The sequence below is a fragment of the Peromyscus californicus genome, unplaced genomic scaffold, assembly GCF_007827085.1.
Source record: "Peromyscus californicus insignis strain IS unplaced genomic scaffold, ASM782708v3 Scaffold_7__1_contigs__length_154581171, whole genome shotgun sequence".
NCBI lineage: Eukaryota > Metazoa > Chordata > Mammalia > Rodentia > Cricetidae > Peromyscus > Peromyscus californicus.
Window position 1 is genome coordinate 76479713 of NW_026294595.1, and position 17733 is coordinate 76497445.

Consider the following 17733-nt stretch of genomic DNA (forward strand, 5'->3'; position numbering starts at 1 on the left):
ACATGATTGTTTCCAGGAGGAATAAAAACAAAACATCAAAAAAAAAACAGTACTAATGTTGGATGAGTGGACTCATGCCTCCAACTCCAGTATAACTGATTTAAATTCAATACACCTAGGAGATGAGTATGTACATACACTCTAGAGACCAATAAATCTATAGATATAGATATATATAGAGAGAGACCTATAAAAATACACCCAGGAAAATAAAAGAAGATATCAGAGGACAGAAGAATATAAAACAAAACATAGCTTATAAAACAGAAAAGAACCTGCAGTCCTCTACTGTTCTTTCATCAGGGTGAGATAAAAGTAGACAACTCCAGCATCAAAGGATACACCACAATTCAAGTTGCAAACTTCTAGTGACATGCCTTTGCAATACATGAAAGCCAGAGAAGGCTTCATTAACACCCAAAGGCTGAGAGTATAAGCATCTGGGCCTAGATCCCCCAGGAATAACCCTCTGCAGTGAATATTAAAGGAAGCATTTGGGGGAAGGTAGGAAAGGCTTTGGGACTACTGTTGACCTCACAGTTTCAAAAGAGATGTGCTGTCTTCCAGGCCCACTTTCCCTGACAAACATATCATCTTACGGAAAAGAGTTAGAGCACACCCACACTAAAGACTGCACACAGTTTCAAAAGTGTGGGCTTAGTAAGTGCTTAACATGACTGTAGATATCACAATGGCTGCTTCAACACACACGCTTCTGGTTCCTTCCTAAAGAGGTTTAAAAGTTCCTTATTCCTTACAAAACCCCGCTTTCCTAACAGGAATGACTATGAAGAAGTATTCAATGATGACCTTAAAATTACAATAACATGAAATTGACTGAAAGCATGCTAAAAATGGAGGAAAAATGGAAATAACAATAACAGATCAAGGCAAAATAGTATATGTTATAAAGAAAACAGGAAAAATAGAAAATCGTCAGGTCATATGACTAGGCACAGAGTAATTCTTAGACTTGAACCCAAAAGCATGATCCACAAGAGAAAAATCTGATTAACTTCATTAAAAGCAAAAAGTGTCCTTCTGCAAAAACCTATTAAGTTGCAAAGAAAAACTGGGAGAAAATATTAACAAACCACATATTCAACAAAAGAGCAGCATCTGCAATGTGGAAATTCCTCTTGAAATCCAACATTACATCAACTTCAAAGGACAAGAGACATGCATGGACACTTCACCAAAGAAAATCCACAAATGGCAAATTAAAACCATGAAAAGATGACTGGTATCACAGCTATCAGAAACATACAAAATTATTTTCATACACAGACTTGTACACTAATGTTCAATGCAGCTTCATTCATAACAACCAAACACTGGAAACTATCCAAATACCCTTTAACTGGTGATGCTTAACCAAACTGTGGTGCAGCCACACCAAGGAATACTACTAAGCAATAAGATGGAAACAAATTGTTGATTCATGCAACTTTGATTTCAAAGAAAGTATTCTGGGTAAAGCCAAGGTTAAAAGGTACATATTTATTCCATGATTCCATTTATATGACATTTATAGAATGGAGAACACATTAATGGTTACTAGGGTTAGGGGAGTGGAGGGAACAAGGATGAATATTAAATATTGTGGTATATAGCTGAATATCACTGTGTGGCAGTTATTACGCAAAATTACATAGGCTATAATTGAGACACACGAACACAAATGGGTGCACACATAACTGATGAAATCCAAATATATTTTGTGGCTCCCACCAATATCAATTCCCCAAATTTCATTTTAGTTATGCAAGATATTAACTTTGCAGAAAGCTAGACCAAGGATGCATGGGACTCCTCTGTACCTTTCTTTATAGTCACCTATGATTATTTCAAAATTAAAAATTTAGAAGTGCAGACAGAAGAACAGAGAAGGGCGGGTAAGGCAATCAAAGCCAAGAAGACTTGGAGATGGGAAAGCAGCTACAACACTTCTACCAAGGGCATGGGGACTGGTGTGCTGACTGCTTTCTCCTGCAGGAGCACTTGGGGGACAGGAACAATACAAATGTGTAAAAGTGCATGCTTAAGCAGAAACACTCTGCTTGAAAAGTTGGCTTGCTTTTCCTGATCATCCACCCAAGCCACTATCATAATGCTTCTGGAGGCGACCATTCATTAAGCCTTTCTGCTCATCAGCAGATTGCATAAAATCAATTTTATCTTCCCAAAATATGCTCTTCCTCCCAGCAACTGAAGTCAGTCCGGAAACCTCAGTGTTAAAGAACTGAGGCTGTCCAACTAAGTATAAAGTATTTTTAATTACAGTTATTAATTACTGAAAACAAAGAAAATGCACACAGCTAAGCATTTAAATTTCCTCTCCCCACTTACTCCCTATTTTTAAAAAGCTGATTAACTGTACACCTCCAGGAGACACCAAGGGGAATTGTTCTTGCAAAAACGAACGTCGGCTTTTCACGACCATACCTTCTCAATTCGGATTTAATAGACAGCTATGTGGAATCACACATAAACACCCCACCTTTACCTTTGGCTAAAGTCCTACAAACACACCAGTGACCTCTAGACAGTTCATTTACCAAGGGAAGTAAGCCATGTTCAGAGCCAACACCCTAGCCTCAAAAATGTCATCAACTGCACTCGTGATTTAACAGAAGATAATAGTATGCCGCTGTGAACCTTTTTCTCACTGCCCCTGGTAAAGCTTCTAAACCAGAGGAAGTACTGGTATCTGAGTCAGCTTTATAGCTCTAAAACCATGCAATGTTTCAATAGTAAGAGATGTACCAGCTCAAATATATCCCATTTCACTGGTATGCAATGTCCTGTTGACACTTATGGTCTCTCTACTGTAAGACAATTCTGACAGAAAGGCTCCCTGCTTAGTTAAAGCTGGCCCCTCTCTAGGCTTTCCTGAGCCTGCCAGCCACCTGCACAATGCACAGCACTTTTACAATACCAGAACATCAGCTTTAAGCAAAACTCACACAGCTGGCCGAGAGCAGGTGTAGACCAGGGAACTAAGTCAACACGGCCTGCAGGAATACATTTCTAAGTGTTTCAAAATGCCAGATCTTGCAAATAAAATTGACCTTTTCACTTGGCATTCTCTTAAAAGAAATAAGATTTTTGAGACATGCATCTCGGCTATTTTTAATTCCAGACGCTTATGACCGGAATAACAAATGGGCTTTAAGAAGGAATGCAATGCTTCCCTTTGCCGCTTTAGCCTCCATGTCCACAACTGACCACCCTGCTGCATACATACAAACTGCCGTTGCCGACATGGTCTCTATCGAGAAAAAAAAATCATAAACACCTCTTTCTCTAAAAAGGAATTTTTTATGATTTTTTTCTAGCACAATTCAGAACTCTGACATTTTTTGCCACTTTATTTTAAAGCAATGATCTCACATTGAATCAGGGAGTAGGGAACTTCGAGGGGAAAACACCAAGCCCCCTGCTCAGGGGGGCCTTACTTAATTGTTCTAAATGAAAGGTGACAAATCATTTGACAAGGCCTGCTCTTGACAGCCCATCACCCTAACTGTAGATCGCATCCTTTTCTACTTCCCTTTCCTTCCTCTTTTCTCTTTTGTTGGTTTCAGCCATGGCTCCAATTTGCAACTCACAGGACAAGTCAAACTCTCCTGTTTCTACTGCTTCCCTGAGCATCAGTGCCTCGGTACGTGAGACCTAACATCCATGCCGTCTCAGTGCTATGAGAAGATGCCACTCCCCTTGGTCCCATGCCACCATGAAGCTGCTCCTCCACTTAGAAAACAGAGGAGGACCAGCTTAAAGGGAGCAAAGTGGAGAGCCTACACACTGGTGCTCCTCCTCTGCCTCCCCCCAACTCCCCAGCACACAGCCCCTACCCTACAGAGGCGTCTGCAGCTGCTACCCTTGGAAAGTTAGTTAACTTTCTGTCCTTAAGAAGTTTGAATATAAAAACAAAGGCACTGGACTTGAAGCTGTCTTTCATCTCTTTGCTTTCCAATTATGCTTCCTTTATTGTCCAATTACAATGTCAGTCTATCCTATTACTGAGTCTTTTATCTCTCCCATGAAATAAAGCTATTTTTATTCTGTAATTAAGTTGACTGGGATTCTTTAGTTCTCCACTCTTTTTTGATTTAAAAAGGGATAAATCAATATATTCCAGGAAGAGTGGGAATCTGATTCTGCCTCAAGGCTTTGAAATGGGCTAAGTAACCTACGATTGTGATTTCCTGAGAAATATCTAAGAACTCTAAAGAAAAGCTGAGTATAAGAAAAATATAAGGTGTGTTTGTTGACAATCAAAAATGGCTGCCTTGGACTGGCAAGATGGCTTAGCAGGGAAGGGCACTTGTTGACAAGCCTGGCAACCTGAGTTCAGTCCTTGAAACCCGTATGGTAGAAGGAGAGAACCAATTCCCCAGATTACCCTGACCTCCACACATATGCCATCACACATGCGCACACGTGCACACACACAAATGTAAAAACAATGCCACTTCATTCTACTATAATATATGCTGCTTAAGTGCAAGGCCTGGATTTGCGAGGGGGGGGTTGTTTCCTAATCCCCCACATGACTGAACATGGATTTAAGTCACCAGTGCCCCTTAATCCAAAGAATATGTTCAAAAACCTCCAGTAGATGCCTGAAACTGCAGGTGTATCAGACCCTACACTGACTGTTTTCCTATTTATACTTACAATAAGATTTAAATTATAAATTAGACAAAGTGAGAGTGCTTTAAAAAACACACAATAAAAACAGAACTAGCTCTGTACTATTTAGAATATGCATAAGTAAGATCGTTCTGTCTCTCATACAATGTTTACCCTTCCTCTTGTGGTGATATGAGACGACTCTACAGTTTATCTTTGTCATTCCCAAATTTCCAGTTTCCCCTGACCCTTGTGCTTTTGAGCCACAGTTAAACAAAGCAAGGGTTACTTAAACGCAAGCACTATAATGCCATTTCATTTGATCAGTTAACAAAAGAGGCTACTAAGTAAATAACAGGAAGCCGGGCGGTGGTGGCGCACGCCTTTAATCCCAGCACTCGGGAGGCAGAGGCAGGAGGATCTCTGTGAGTTCGAGGCCAGCCTGGTCTACAAAGTGAGTTCCAGGAAAGGCGCAAAACTACAGAGAAACCCTGTCTCGAAAAACCAAAAAAAAAAAAAAAGTAAATAACAGGAGGGTAGCTTATACTGTGTGAACATACTTGACAAAGGGATGCCCCATGTCCCAGGCAGGATACAGAAGAAAGCTAAAGGACATCACTGTGCTCGTCAGGACATTATACAATTTAAAATTCATAATTTGCTTATGCCTGGGATTTCCCATTTAATACCTTTAGATCCCAGAAGACCACAATTTGCTTCCACATAACAGAAAGGAAAGTGAAGGCATGGCTGAGGGAGGGTTACTCTCCTAGTCTCTAGTCACCTCCATAGATAGATAACCTATTCAAAAACTAAGTAAAGATTGCCAGGTTGATGATGCTATTAAAATCTGAAGGCTAAAACCCTCACCAGAAGCTACTTTAGGAGCAAATGAGCTCTGTTTTGGAAGAACTGTAGCCCCATCCAGCACATCAGCTTTAGGAGTGTGGCCACCACTGCTGTGATTTCAGACATCGCAACCATCACACAATGGTATTAATAGGAAAAGGGCCAACCGTCCTTTTTCAGACAAACAAAAATCATCATGGAAATAACTAGACAATGATATTTAAAGGATGGACCAACATTTTTAGATGAGAAGAATCAATCAAGGAATTGAGCTGCACATGCATTTAAAAAAAAAAAAGTCAATCCTGAAAACACATTTTAACATTTTCTAAATAAAATTAAGTAGCTGTTTATACAAATGAACCCATAACATCACTCACCCTCAAAATCAAGATGTATTGTGCAAACCCTCTTTTCCACACATGTTCTGTCCAGCAACACTCGGTTCCTTGTTTTAGAGACAACAAAATTGAAGCTCATAAAGGTCACTCTACTGTGAGTGATGGAAGCAAAAACCAGACCAGACCTGTCCACCTCTAGTCACTACCTGTGGTCATCGAAGCTTCGTGCAAGCTGATTAAATGACCAAGTAGAGTAGGTGCTCTGGGAAACGTTTCTACTCAATGAAATCCTATGTGACTATTAAAATTGTAAAGGTGGTTCTACTAACAAGGCCATATAAGGTTGTAATGCCATCTCTGACCAAGAACGTTCATAAATTATCTCCTTTAATCTTTCTCCAACAATCACGTGCGGTAAACATTCCTAGAGCAGACTTGGGGGTCAAGATGACTCCACTCGGGAAAATAACAACCCCTGTTTTCACAAGCACCACATTGGACATTACACCACAACAGCCTGGCTTAAAGTGCACAGAGGCCCTCAAATAATTAGAACTCTCGCTTCTTAGTCTGCACTAAAGAAAACTGGGTCATAGAAGAGACATTCTGATCTCCGGTTCAGAACAGATACTTTCCCATTTGATTCACAATAGTGTTCATTTAAACCAAGCTTGTGATACTCATTTTGTGTTTTTCTAAAATGTTTTTAACTTTAATACATCAAGTTTCCATTAGACTTTGTCTTTACAAATGACCAGTGACTCAGGACTTACAATTTCAATCTGTCAGTAATGAAATGGTTAAACTTGCGGGTTTAACACCCTGGTGGATATCTCTCTCCCTCAACCACCAAAGTGGGGGGGGGGGGTCACAGTCAGTTACTCCCGTTACACCAGCGTTCACTGGAACATCTGTAGGCACACAAAACACTCTACCCTTCAGCCGTCAGCTTGCCACAGTCACACTAAACAGTCAGTGACTCTTCCCCAAGTGCCGAGTTTTAATTCCTGGCTTAGCCGCAAGGATTCAGAGAGGGATAAGCAGCCCCTCTGGCCTTCAGGTAGGTCCAATACCTTCATTTCTAGCAAAGCTAAAAGATGGGAACCTATGTTTATAAACTTTAAGGGACTGTTGATGCCACAGTAAAGCAGTATGCTGGCTACGGATGAACAGGGCATCTGGCTAGGGAAGAAGTACTATAGATCTTGGAAGTATGGGGTGACTTGGCCTCCAGCTACTGCAAGGATTAACTGTGTTTCCTTCAGGGTATTACTATTAATCTTGGGACATAAATGATCCTCCGGCATCAGCATAGAAAGATAGGCCTAATCCTGGTTTCAAGGCCAGCAGAAATCAAATATCTATACCTCTAACCTGATTAACCATGCAAACAGTGTTAATTCACACACTAAGTGGTCGCAGTACATGGGGTACTTGCTATTTTGGAGTCAGGAAACACGGGCGATGCTGATCTGTAAGATTTAGTGCTTCAGAGTAGACTATCTGTCTTTGGAGAGAAAGTCAGTTCAGACACAGGAAACTGCAAACCCAGACCTCACACCATTAGTTCTCTTCTGATAATACTCAACTATGCCCTGGCTTCAAAGTCAGTGAGTGAATATTGCCCTGCTGGGGAATGCTAGCACAGGGCTGAGGAAACTGTGCTAAGGGGATTGGCCCTGTATTCCTTCCTTTTAAAAAGAATCTTTAATGTGTTGACTTTGAAATTTCCCTGAGTTGAAAAGCAGTCTTTTTCCTTTTTTAATCTGCCTGATATTTTTGGGTTATTTTAGATCTAGCATAATTTTTAAGCAACTTTTAAAACCCTAGATGTAACTAATATAGTTATATATTAAAGCCATGGAAAAGATACAATTGTCAACTCCAGTAAAAAATAGACGCGCCAAAATTTCACCAATTCAGTATGTCAAAAATGCTAAAACACTTCCAATGCTCCTATTATTTAGATATATGAATCGTCTGACTAAGACAGATCATCTAAGATTTAAACGGGCAAACCCTTGCCTATGTTCCAAGAGGAGACAATGTAGCTAGGACTCCAAGTTTGCTACAAAATGGACAATCTTCCCTATGCACTGCTCAAGAAATTGCTTCTATTTAATCCATAATATTCCAAATCTCTATGACAACCTTCACATAGCACAGAGGGCTATAGTGAAAACTCTCTCTCTCTCTCTCTCTCTCTCTCTCTCTCTCTCTCTCTCTCTCTCTCGCTCTCTCGCTCTCTCGCTCTCTCGCTCTCTCGCTCTCTCGCTCTCTCGCTCTCGCTCTCGCTCTCGCTCTCGCTCTCCCCCTCCCTCCCTCCCTCCCCCCTCCCCCCTCTTCCCTTGGGATCTGGAACCCACTGTCCCTGTACAGCTTGTTCTACGATCCTGAATCCATTCTCCTGGGTGTTTGAAATAAGTAAGTTTGAACTCAGTGCTGCCTTCACCCAAATGAGGCAAAGCTCTGAAAATAATCACTCTGCATGGAGTGTGTAATCGCCTATGGTTTTCACTTCCTGGATTAGGGGGTCAACCTTTTCTTTTAGTTCCTATGGGCAGAATGTTCTCAGTTGAAGGAAGATCCTCTCTTACGCATACTTGAACAGCCCAAGAATAAATTAAACATTTTCCCAGGTTATTTCACAATCAGAGCAAGCTGCTGGATCTACAAACCACCAAAGCCTGAGGAAGGGGGGCTTGCTTTCATAGCACCAGAAATAATCTGTCTCAGGCACCATTTCCTCTCTTGACTTAGTCCATGAAAGAATATTAAAATATCATGTCTTGAGTACTCTCTCAAATAAACTGTAAGTCATAGCTGCAAGGGAATGCTTAGCAATTAATGGCATGTAAACTACAGACATGCTTCAGGGATATAGATAGATAGATAGATAGATAGATAGATAGATAGATAGATAGATAGATAGAGATATATCAGATATTACATGACCCAAGGAACATTTGCAGGAGGAACAGAAATATAGTGTCCAGTAACATTTGCTGACTAATTTCCGTGCACCAGGGACTACGCCTTATAATTGACATATGCTAAGTTACTTCACAAAGCAATCCAATGAATAGGTACTAATATTATCCCCATTTTCAGATAAAAGAGAGAAAATCGGTTGTCAAGGATGATTACAAAGGAACTAGGTGGTAGAGTAACAGATTCAGACTCATCAAGTCTAACTTTGGATCTTGCACACACCACGATGGCTTACAGAGAGAATGACAAGAACAAAATGCCCCTTGTTATTTAAACTGAGTCACCACCAATACCTGTGGCTTATAAATTTATCCGACTATTATTAGTTCAAAAGTCTATCATTGGCACCACCCCCTCTACTGCTCGGAGAACATCTTGAAGGAAGGGAGGGAGCCAAAAGACTGTTAAGAGCCTGAGGATAGAGGGCTGTGAAAAGCTCTCTTTAAGATATGGCACAGGCACTACAATCATGAACTCACGGCGGCTGTGGTTTCCTGGACTGGGCCTGCATAACAATGGCCCCATCAACAGCCAGTTGTGGATGTGAGGGGAGCTCACCAGGCCCTGCTCCACTCTGCAGCACTACTGACTACTGATAGATTTGGAGAGAGAAGGAGCCACTGCCTTCAGATATGCACCCATTCGGGAGCACTCCAAGCTTCTATAGACAGTTCCAACCCCACAGTCACACAGATGTCTCTGGTTAAACTCAGTGGGTCACAAAACAAAACAAAAACAAAAACAAAAAATGTTTATCTCTCTACATCCACTGACCAAATTCCACCATCCTATAACCCCTTCCAAACATCTCAAGCATCATTCATGTGTGATGTCATTAGCAGCAGATAACTGAGCCCTAACAGCCTTGTTATCTATTAGTTCAAGGACAATGGTATCTACTATTTACTGTGTTCGAGCCCTGTTATGAGTCCTCTGCAATTCCTAAATTACTAATCATAACTAATATTGACCTATGTGGGTAAAATTACCATTTTACAGATGAGGAAATCGAGCCATAGAGTTAAACAGCTTGCTCAAAGTCAAGTAGTTACTAAGTGACAGCCAGGATTTGACAGCACTGGGTCCCAGTCTTGACCATTGTTTTATTCTGTTTTTTAAACAACTTACTCTAAAAAAAAGTCAATCTTATTTTGTTTCAACATTTAGTGCCAAAACAGAGTGTTTCACATCTGCAAGCAGCAAGAGTACTTCATCTCTCTCTAAGGTAGGTAACAGTACAAACTTCCCAAGCTTACTCTATCTGATAAGTATTTCTTCACGGCAGTACAATACGAAAAGGAGCCCTTTTTATACTCAATATAAAATTACTCAAGAATCATCTCACAGTTCGTGGGCTGGAAGTGATCTGAAACTAGGTGTTGGGGCAGGGGGTATTTCAGGAACTGTCTCTGCTTCGCTCAAGAATCCTCAAAACAAGAAGGAAGGAAAGCTGCTGAGCAGGAAGGGGGGCGGGGGTCTTCCAAACTGTCCCTTGCAACCGCCTAATTACTACATTTCCATTAGTAAGTGCAGGAGTGGGGAAAAAAATCATTTTCAAACAGCTTCTCCCCTGCGTGCTAAGTATTCTGAGACTCGTCTTTTGGTTCTGAAAGACAGTCACCTTTCCTAACTCCCTGTCCCAGCAAGCGAAGAGTCCTCAGAGTGCAATTCTGAGTCTCGCTTCAATACATCCAGAGTGGAGTCAGGAAAGACAACTCAACCATGGCTTCCCGTCAGACTGCGGTTTCCAGGCAACCACACTTTGGCCAGAAGTATGTGTGCCTCCTGCCAGGACACCCTACTAAGAGTTCCAGGAGCTGCGGCTATTCCTGAGCACAGGTTTGCAGGAGCCCCTCCTGGTACTCTTGCCTTCCAGCGCCCGGTTGTCGGCAGAGGGGCGCTTTCTCACCTCCGTTCCCTAGCTGTCCGTCACCTTGGCACCCATCTAGTCACTTCGCACTTTTGGAGTCCTTATCCAGTCAGCCTAAGAAGGCTCCAGTCCTGAAGCAACAAGGAGACAAACCATAGAAAACGGATTCCTGGGAAATGTAGTTCTATTGGCTCCTATGCACGGTCGCTCTAGGAAAAAAAAGGACTACAGTTCCCAGAAATCAAAGCGAAGCGAGTCCGCCACTAAAATATGTCCCAGCGGTCAGAATTGAATTAAGTAGGAAAGGTCTGTGACTCTTCGCTTCCTGATTTGAGGTCTTACAGTTCTAGGACAAGCATGTTAAATGGTTTTTCTTTTAAACAAGCCTTTTGCATGTGAGAAAATATAAACATAATGATGTATATGAAAAGATATTTTAAGATTGCGTTTTATACTTCTTTCAGATAAAAGACCTAACTCACAATCAAAAATGTCCCTGCAGATGATTACAGTGGGTCATAATATAGCCTTAATTCAACCAGGCTTCTCACTGATGAATTTTGATGGTCAAGTTTTCTTCTTTGGCCAAAAGGGCTGGCCCAAGAGATCCTGCCCTACTGGAGTCTTCCACTTTGATATAAAGCAAAATCATCTCAAACTGAAGCCTGCGGTTTTCTCTAAAGATTCCTGCTACCTTCCACCGCTTCGCTACCCAGCTACTTGCTCTTTCAAAGGCAGTTTAGAGTCTGAAAAGCATCAGTATATCATCCACGGAGGGAAAACACCAAACAATGAGCTTTCCGATAAGATTTATATCATGTCCGTTGCTTGCAAGAACAACAAAAAGGTTACTTTCCGTTGCACAGAGAGAGATTTAGTAGGAGATGTCCCCGAAGCCAGATATGGTCACTCCATTGATGTGGTGTACAGTCGAGGGAAAAGCATGGGTGTTCTCTTCGGAGGACGGTCATACATGCCTTCTACCCAGAGAACCACAGAAAAATGGAATAGTGTAGCTGACTGCCTGCCCCATGTCTTCTTGGTAGATTTTGAATTTGGGTGTGCTACATCATACATTCTTCCAGAACTTCAGGACGGGCTGTCTTTTCATGTTTCTATTGCCAGAAATGATACGGTTTACATTTTAGGAGGACACTCACTTGCCAATAACATCCGCCCTGCCAACCTGTATAGAATAAGGGTAGATCTTCCCCTGGGAAGCCCAGCAGTAAACTGCACAGTCTTGCCAGGAGGAATCTCTGTTTCCAGTGCAATCCTCACTCAAACAAATAATGATGAATTTGTTATTGTTGGTGGTTATCAGCTGGAAAATCAAAAAAGGATGGTCTGCAACATTGTCTCTCTAGGGAACAACACAATAGAAATTAGTGAAATGGAGACCCCGGATTGGACCCCAGATATTAAACATAGCAAAATATGGTTTGGAAGCAGCATGGGAAATGGGACTGTTTTCCTTGGCATACCAGGAGACAATAAGCAGGCCATGTCAGAAGCATTCTATTTCTATATGTTGAAATGCTCTGAAGATGATGTGAGTGAAGAGCAGAAAATCTTCACAAGCAGTCAGACATCAACAGAAGATCCTGGGGACTCCACTCCCTTTGAAGATTCAGAAGAGTTTTGTTTCAGTGCAGAAGCAACCAGTTTTGATGGTGATGATGAATTTGACACCTACAATGAAGATGACGAGGATGATGAGTCTGTAACTGGCTACTGGATAACATGCTGCCCTACTTGTGATGTGGACATCAATACTTGGGTTCCATTCTATTCAACTGAGCTCAATAAGCCTGCTATGATCTACTGTTCTCATGGAGATGGGCACTGGGTACATGCCCAGTGCATGGATCTGGCGGAACGCACACTCATCCACTTGTCAGAAGGAAGTAACAAATATTACTGCAATGAGCATGTACAGATAGCAAGAGCATTACAGACTCCCAAAAGAAGTCTGCCCTTACAAAAACCTCCAATGAAATCGCTCCACAAAAAAGGTTCTGGGAAAGTCTTGACTCCTGCCAAGAAATCCTTTCTTAGAAGGTTGTTTGATTAGTTTAGCAAAAGCTCCTCAAATTCAGGTGCACTGACCTACATTTTAAATCATAATAGTGATATAAATGAAATTTTGATTTTTGTTTACTGAAAAATCTCTGTGCCGTGTTTTGGTTGTATGAATTAAGTGCTAGTTTTAATTCATGTTAAATATAGTTATTTTAACATGTGTGTTTTTAACATTTTACTCAAAAATTTCTTAAATGAGAAATGTTATCTAATTTTTATTCAGAATAGCAGTTATAAAGTATACATAGAACTCTTGCATTATTTTGTAACAATCTACATGTTGAATAGTAATTAAATACCAATAATAAACTAATGCACAAATGAATTAAATTGTTTTTGTGTAATAAGTAGCTTATAGTTGGTTTAAAAAGTTAAAGTCAAGATCAACTACATCCCACAGTGCTGCTCTTTGTAAACTTTAAGGCAGCCCCTTGGATTATACCCATGAACTGAAATACATCTATATTTCCGGCAGTAACACAAAGTAAAAATTAATATACATCAAGCCAGGAATAATGACACATATGCCTGTAATCCTGGCACTTGGCAAGTGGAGGCAGGTGAACTGTGAGGTAGAATTGTCACCTACTATGGTGGTTTGAATGAAAATGGTCCCCATAAGCTCATAGGGAGTGGCACTATTAAGAAGTGTGGCCTTATTGGAGTAGGTGTGGCCTTGTTGGAGGAAGTGTGTCACTGGGGATGGGCTTTGAGGTTTCAGATGCTCAAGCCAGGCCCAGTGTCAGTCTCTGTTCCTGCTGCCTGTCAATGCAGATGTAGAACTCTCAGCTCTTTTCCAGCATCATGTCTGCCTGCATGCTGTCATGCTTCCTACCACGATGACAATAGACTAAAATTCTGAATTGCAAGCCTGCCTCAGTTAAGTGTTTTTCTTTATAAGAATTACCGTGGTCATGGTCTCTCTTCACAGCAATAGAAGCCCTAAGACACCTACTATGCCCAAAGTCCTGAATTCAATACTGTGGCACATGTTCTTGAATTATCTACATGCACTTCAGATGGGTTAAAACATATTCCAACAATAAACCTTTGTCTGAATCACTTTGGGACTCATTTTAAATCCCTTCAAAATCTTTGGTTCATCCCTTTGAAATTGCTCAACTGCTGTCTCTCTTCTTCATTAAAGACAGTTATCTCTGGAAACGTTTAAATGTCATTCAAGGCCCTGAATATTGCATTATCATTTTAAGCAAAAAGTGAAACATGAGCATGAGCTTATATAATGATTTTGGACTTCCACTCTCAGAAGGGCTCTAATTCTAAGTCCTGAATGGTTTTCAAAATAGTATAAGAAGGATATCAAGAAATATGCTATCAGTGAAAAGAAAATTTTCATATTCCATGAATGAAAACTCTTCATTTCTTGTATGAAAATCACCAAATCCCTCATCGTGGCTTGACATGATTCTTTAGTTCCTTCCCTTCCTTCCCTGAATCCTCTGTGTGTTTGAGTTCCATAATTGTTCAACATCCTTTCTCAAAAAATAAAAATAAGGTGGATGGCGCCTGAGGAGAAATGACATTTGAAGTTGACCTCTGACCTCCACATACATATGCATATATGTGCACATACTTCTGCACACTCATAACCATGTACACATATGGACACACACAACTTTTTTTTAATTCCAAGATCCACATTAAACATGGAATCTGCACAAAACAACAAAACTCGTCTCTAGAGAACTTGTTGTCTCACTATAGAAAGAGGCCAAGGACAGGGCAGGCAAGGTATAGAAAACACATCTGTATATCCTTGAGCTGTTTATGTAGGAAAGGCTGTCCATGCAATATTAATTCTTTTCTAACCTGGAATATGCTGATAAAATTAGAAAATAGGGCCAAAACATCTCAAATTTTCTATCCCCTATCAACCTTTGATGAAGAATTACTGTGGCAAGGATTTTTTTAATCTAGACTAAAGCATTTGAAGTGATATACAGAACGTATAGTGAGCACTCAAAAAAGAAATGGGGATCTGTGTTGTAAAGGGTGACCAAATTTTGTGACAACTTTAAGATAACTCTGTCTTAAAGACAGAGATGGAAAGATAATTATAGAAACTGATCAATTCGTCAGACTTTGACCTGACCTTAGTATAGAAATACACAGATCTTAGCTTTCAAGTAAATTAAGATATGTGTGTACATGCATGTGTGTGCTTGTGTGCGTGTATGTGTCTGTCTGTCTATCTGTCTATGTACACACATGTTCCTCTGTGTTTGTGTCCACATGTGTGAGTGTTTACACCTGTGTGTGAGCCTGTGTGAGTGTATGCTTGTATGTGGAGGCCACAAGACAACCACAGGTGTCATTTTTCAGATGCCCTCCACCTTTTTGTGACAGAGTCTCTGTCTGGCCTGGAACTGGCCAAGTAAGTTAGACTAGATGGCCATCCGACACTGCCTTGTCTCCACCTCCCCTCACTGACATTAAGAGAAGATTCCAACACCCTGGCTTTTTATGTGGGTTCTGGGGATCAAACTCAGCTTCCCACTCCCTTACATGCCAAGCACTGTAACAATCAAGCTATCACTCCAGTCTGAAATGAATTTTTTTTAAAGTCAGAAATACATTGTCATCATCAGGAGAGGATAAAAAGCAATAAAAGGAGAGAGGAAATTTCCATGGGACAGAGGAGGAGAGAACAGGGGAAGTAACAGCGTCATGAAAAGAGGAGACTTTTGAGTACTAATGACCCTGCTTCATCTCTTCCCACCTAGGCTGGGCACAGTTGTCTGAGAGAGTGAGATATTAATTTGTAGGCAATGTACCATTGAAGCAAAAGGGGATGTTAAACTTGCCTCCAGTTCCTTTAAATACACACACATAACCTTTCTCATACCTGCACAGAGCCTTCTGAGCTTAATACTTTCCAAGAGCATGCCCCTTGTGCCTTGCTCCAGCATGGTTTAGATTGTATCATGTGACCACCTCAGACTCTTCGATGGTTTTCTTTTACACACAGGGTATGTCCTCTGGGTCCTGCACGATAAAGCTTCTGCCTGATTCTCCAGTAGTCCAACCCCTCCTCCTCAGTCTCTTACTGTCCACTTGTCTTTCTTAAATTCCCAAACACTCTGAATGCTTTCCTACCTCAGAGTTTCCCATAGGCTATCTGCTCTAGGTAACTGCCCTAACCTCATCCCTCACTCAATCTGGATATAACCCTATAACTGCATTCAGTCTGTCTCCACTTAAATATCCTTCTTCCCAGGTGCTTTTTTCTGATGCTGCAATTTAAATTCTACTGTCACATTGTACTTTATACTTATCTATTGTAATTGCTAAACTAGTGCTTTTCCTCCTCCACAGCACCTAGAATATGATACAAAGCACTCATTAGTCTTTTTGTTGATTTGATGTCTAGTTCCTTGTGAACCCAAACTATGCTACTTGCCACTATAGATCAGTATCAGCCATACATTGCCTGCTTAGAAAAAGCATCCCATAAATACTTAAAATAGAGGCTGATAATCTGCTAAAAGAGGAAAGTTACCAACAGTCTTACACAGCTGCAAAGCCTCAGAGCCACAACAATGATGGCACCAGCAAGATACCCCAACTGTGCAATAGTGGAAGTTGGGGTAAACTAACAGTTGTCTAATTGGATCTAAAGTCCACTCAGTTAGTGGAAACTCATGCCTGATACTGTAAAGCTGGCCAAAAACTCAAGTTTAGAGATGCCGTTGAGCCTAAAAGAGGGTGTACTACTACCATATTACTAAAGTAATATAGTTTTCAATTAACTTCTAAATGTCCACCCTTACACACATAGACCACTGCATCTCTCACCCCTCATCAAAAAGCTTCTTTTTGCAGCAGACAGAAACTATTAAAGATATCCACAATTGGTCAAAATGCAGAAAATGGTAACCTTGGGGCACCTAGCCTCCCAAATGGGACATCCATAACACAACCCTGAAACCTAAATCTCGGGGGAAAATCTCAGAAAGGGAGACGGAAAGAGTCTAAGAGCCTATGATCTGGAACAACTGCTGCGTGATAGTTTCTTCTGGACAGGACAGGGATGTTACTCCCATGGACTCTCAATAACATGGCTGCCCTCCAAGTCCTGCAAAGACCACACCAATCAATATGTGAACATGGATGGAAGAAAATTTCAAAGTTCCCTTCCCCATAGATGAGCTACAGGAAGTCAGTGGCTGCTGACAGAGGGAGAACCACTTCTATTTTGTTTTGTTTTAAGGTGATGGTGGTGGTGGTGGTGGTGGTGGTGGTGGTCTTGTTGTTGCTTCAGAGATGATACTCCAATCCTATATCCTCAGTCTTAAACACAGAAAATAAGGGAAACACTAATTGTACTCAGTAGGTTGTGTGTATGTGTATATGTATATGTGTGTGTGTATATATGTATACTGGAAGTTTTCCTGTGCCCACCCAGCTCCCACGGCCTCAAGGTCCCAAGTAAACACACAGAGGCTTATATTAATTAAAACTGCTTGGCCATTAGCTCAGGTTAACTACTGACTAGCTCTTACACTTCAACTCAGCCCATTTTTGTTAATCTATATGTCGCCACATTTTCCATGGCTTTCCCTGTGTGCCATTACATGCTGCCCCCTGGACAGTGGGCTGGTGTCTCCTCTGCCTCTTCTTTCTCATCCTGTCTATATGTTTGGATTTCCCACCTGCCTCTAAGCTGCCTTGCCTTAGGCCAAATGGCTTTATTTACTAACCAATCAAAGCAACATATATTCACAGCATACAGAAAGACATCCCCCGATCATATATATATATGTGTGTATATATATATATATATACACACATATATATACACATATATATATCTTTATTTTTGTTTTTTATATATAACAAAAGCTTATATATAATAAAAAAAGCTGCCGGGCGGTGGTGGCGCACGCCTTTAATCCCAGCACTCGGGAGGCAGAGCCAGGCGGATCTCTGTGAGTTCGAGGC

The 17733-nt window shown here is 41.0% G+C and overlaps 2 protein-coding genes across 4 annotated transcripts in view; one reads left to right on the forward strand and one right to left on the reverse strand.

Moving 5' to 3' along the window:
- Positions 1–10855, reverse strand: part of Iftap (intraflagellar transport associated protein) — a 125649-nt gene extending 114794 nt beyond the window's left edge. For all 3 annotated transcript variants that reach the window (XM_052724424.1, XM_052724425.1, XM_052724426.1), the window contains exon 1: positions 10729–10855. The gene's annotated coding sequence lies outside the window, so the exon portion shown is untranslated. The remainder of the gene's footprint in view (positions 1–10728) is intronic.
- A 324-nt stretch (positions 10856–11179) lies between these two features.
- On the forward strand, positions 11180–12763 carry Rag2 (recombination activating 2). The gene has a single exon (XM_052722445.1). It carries the CDS (start codon positions 11180–11182, stop codon positions 12761–12763), a length of 1584 nt encoding a protein of 527 aa, XP_052578405.1.
- The last annotated feature ends 4970 nt before the right edge of the window (positions 12764–17733 follow it).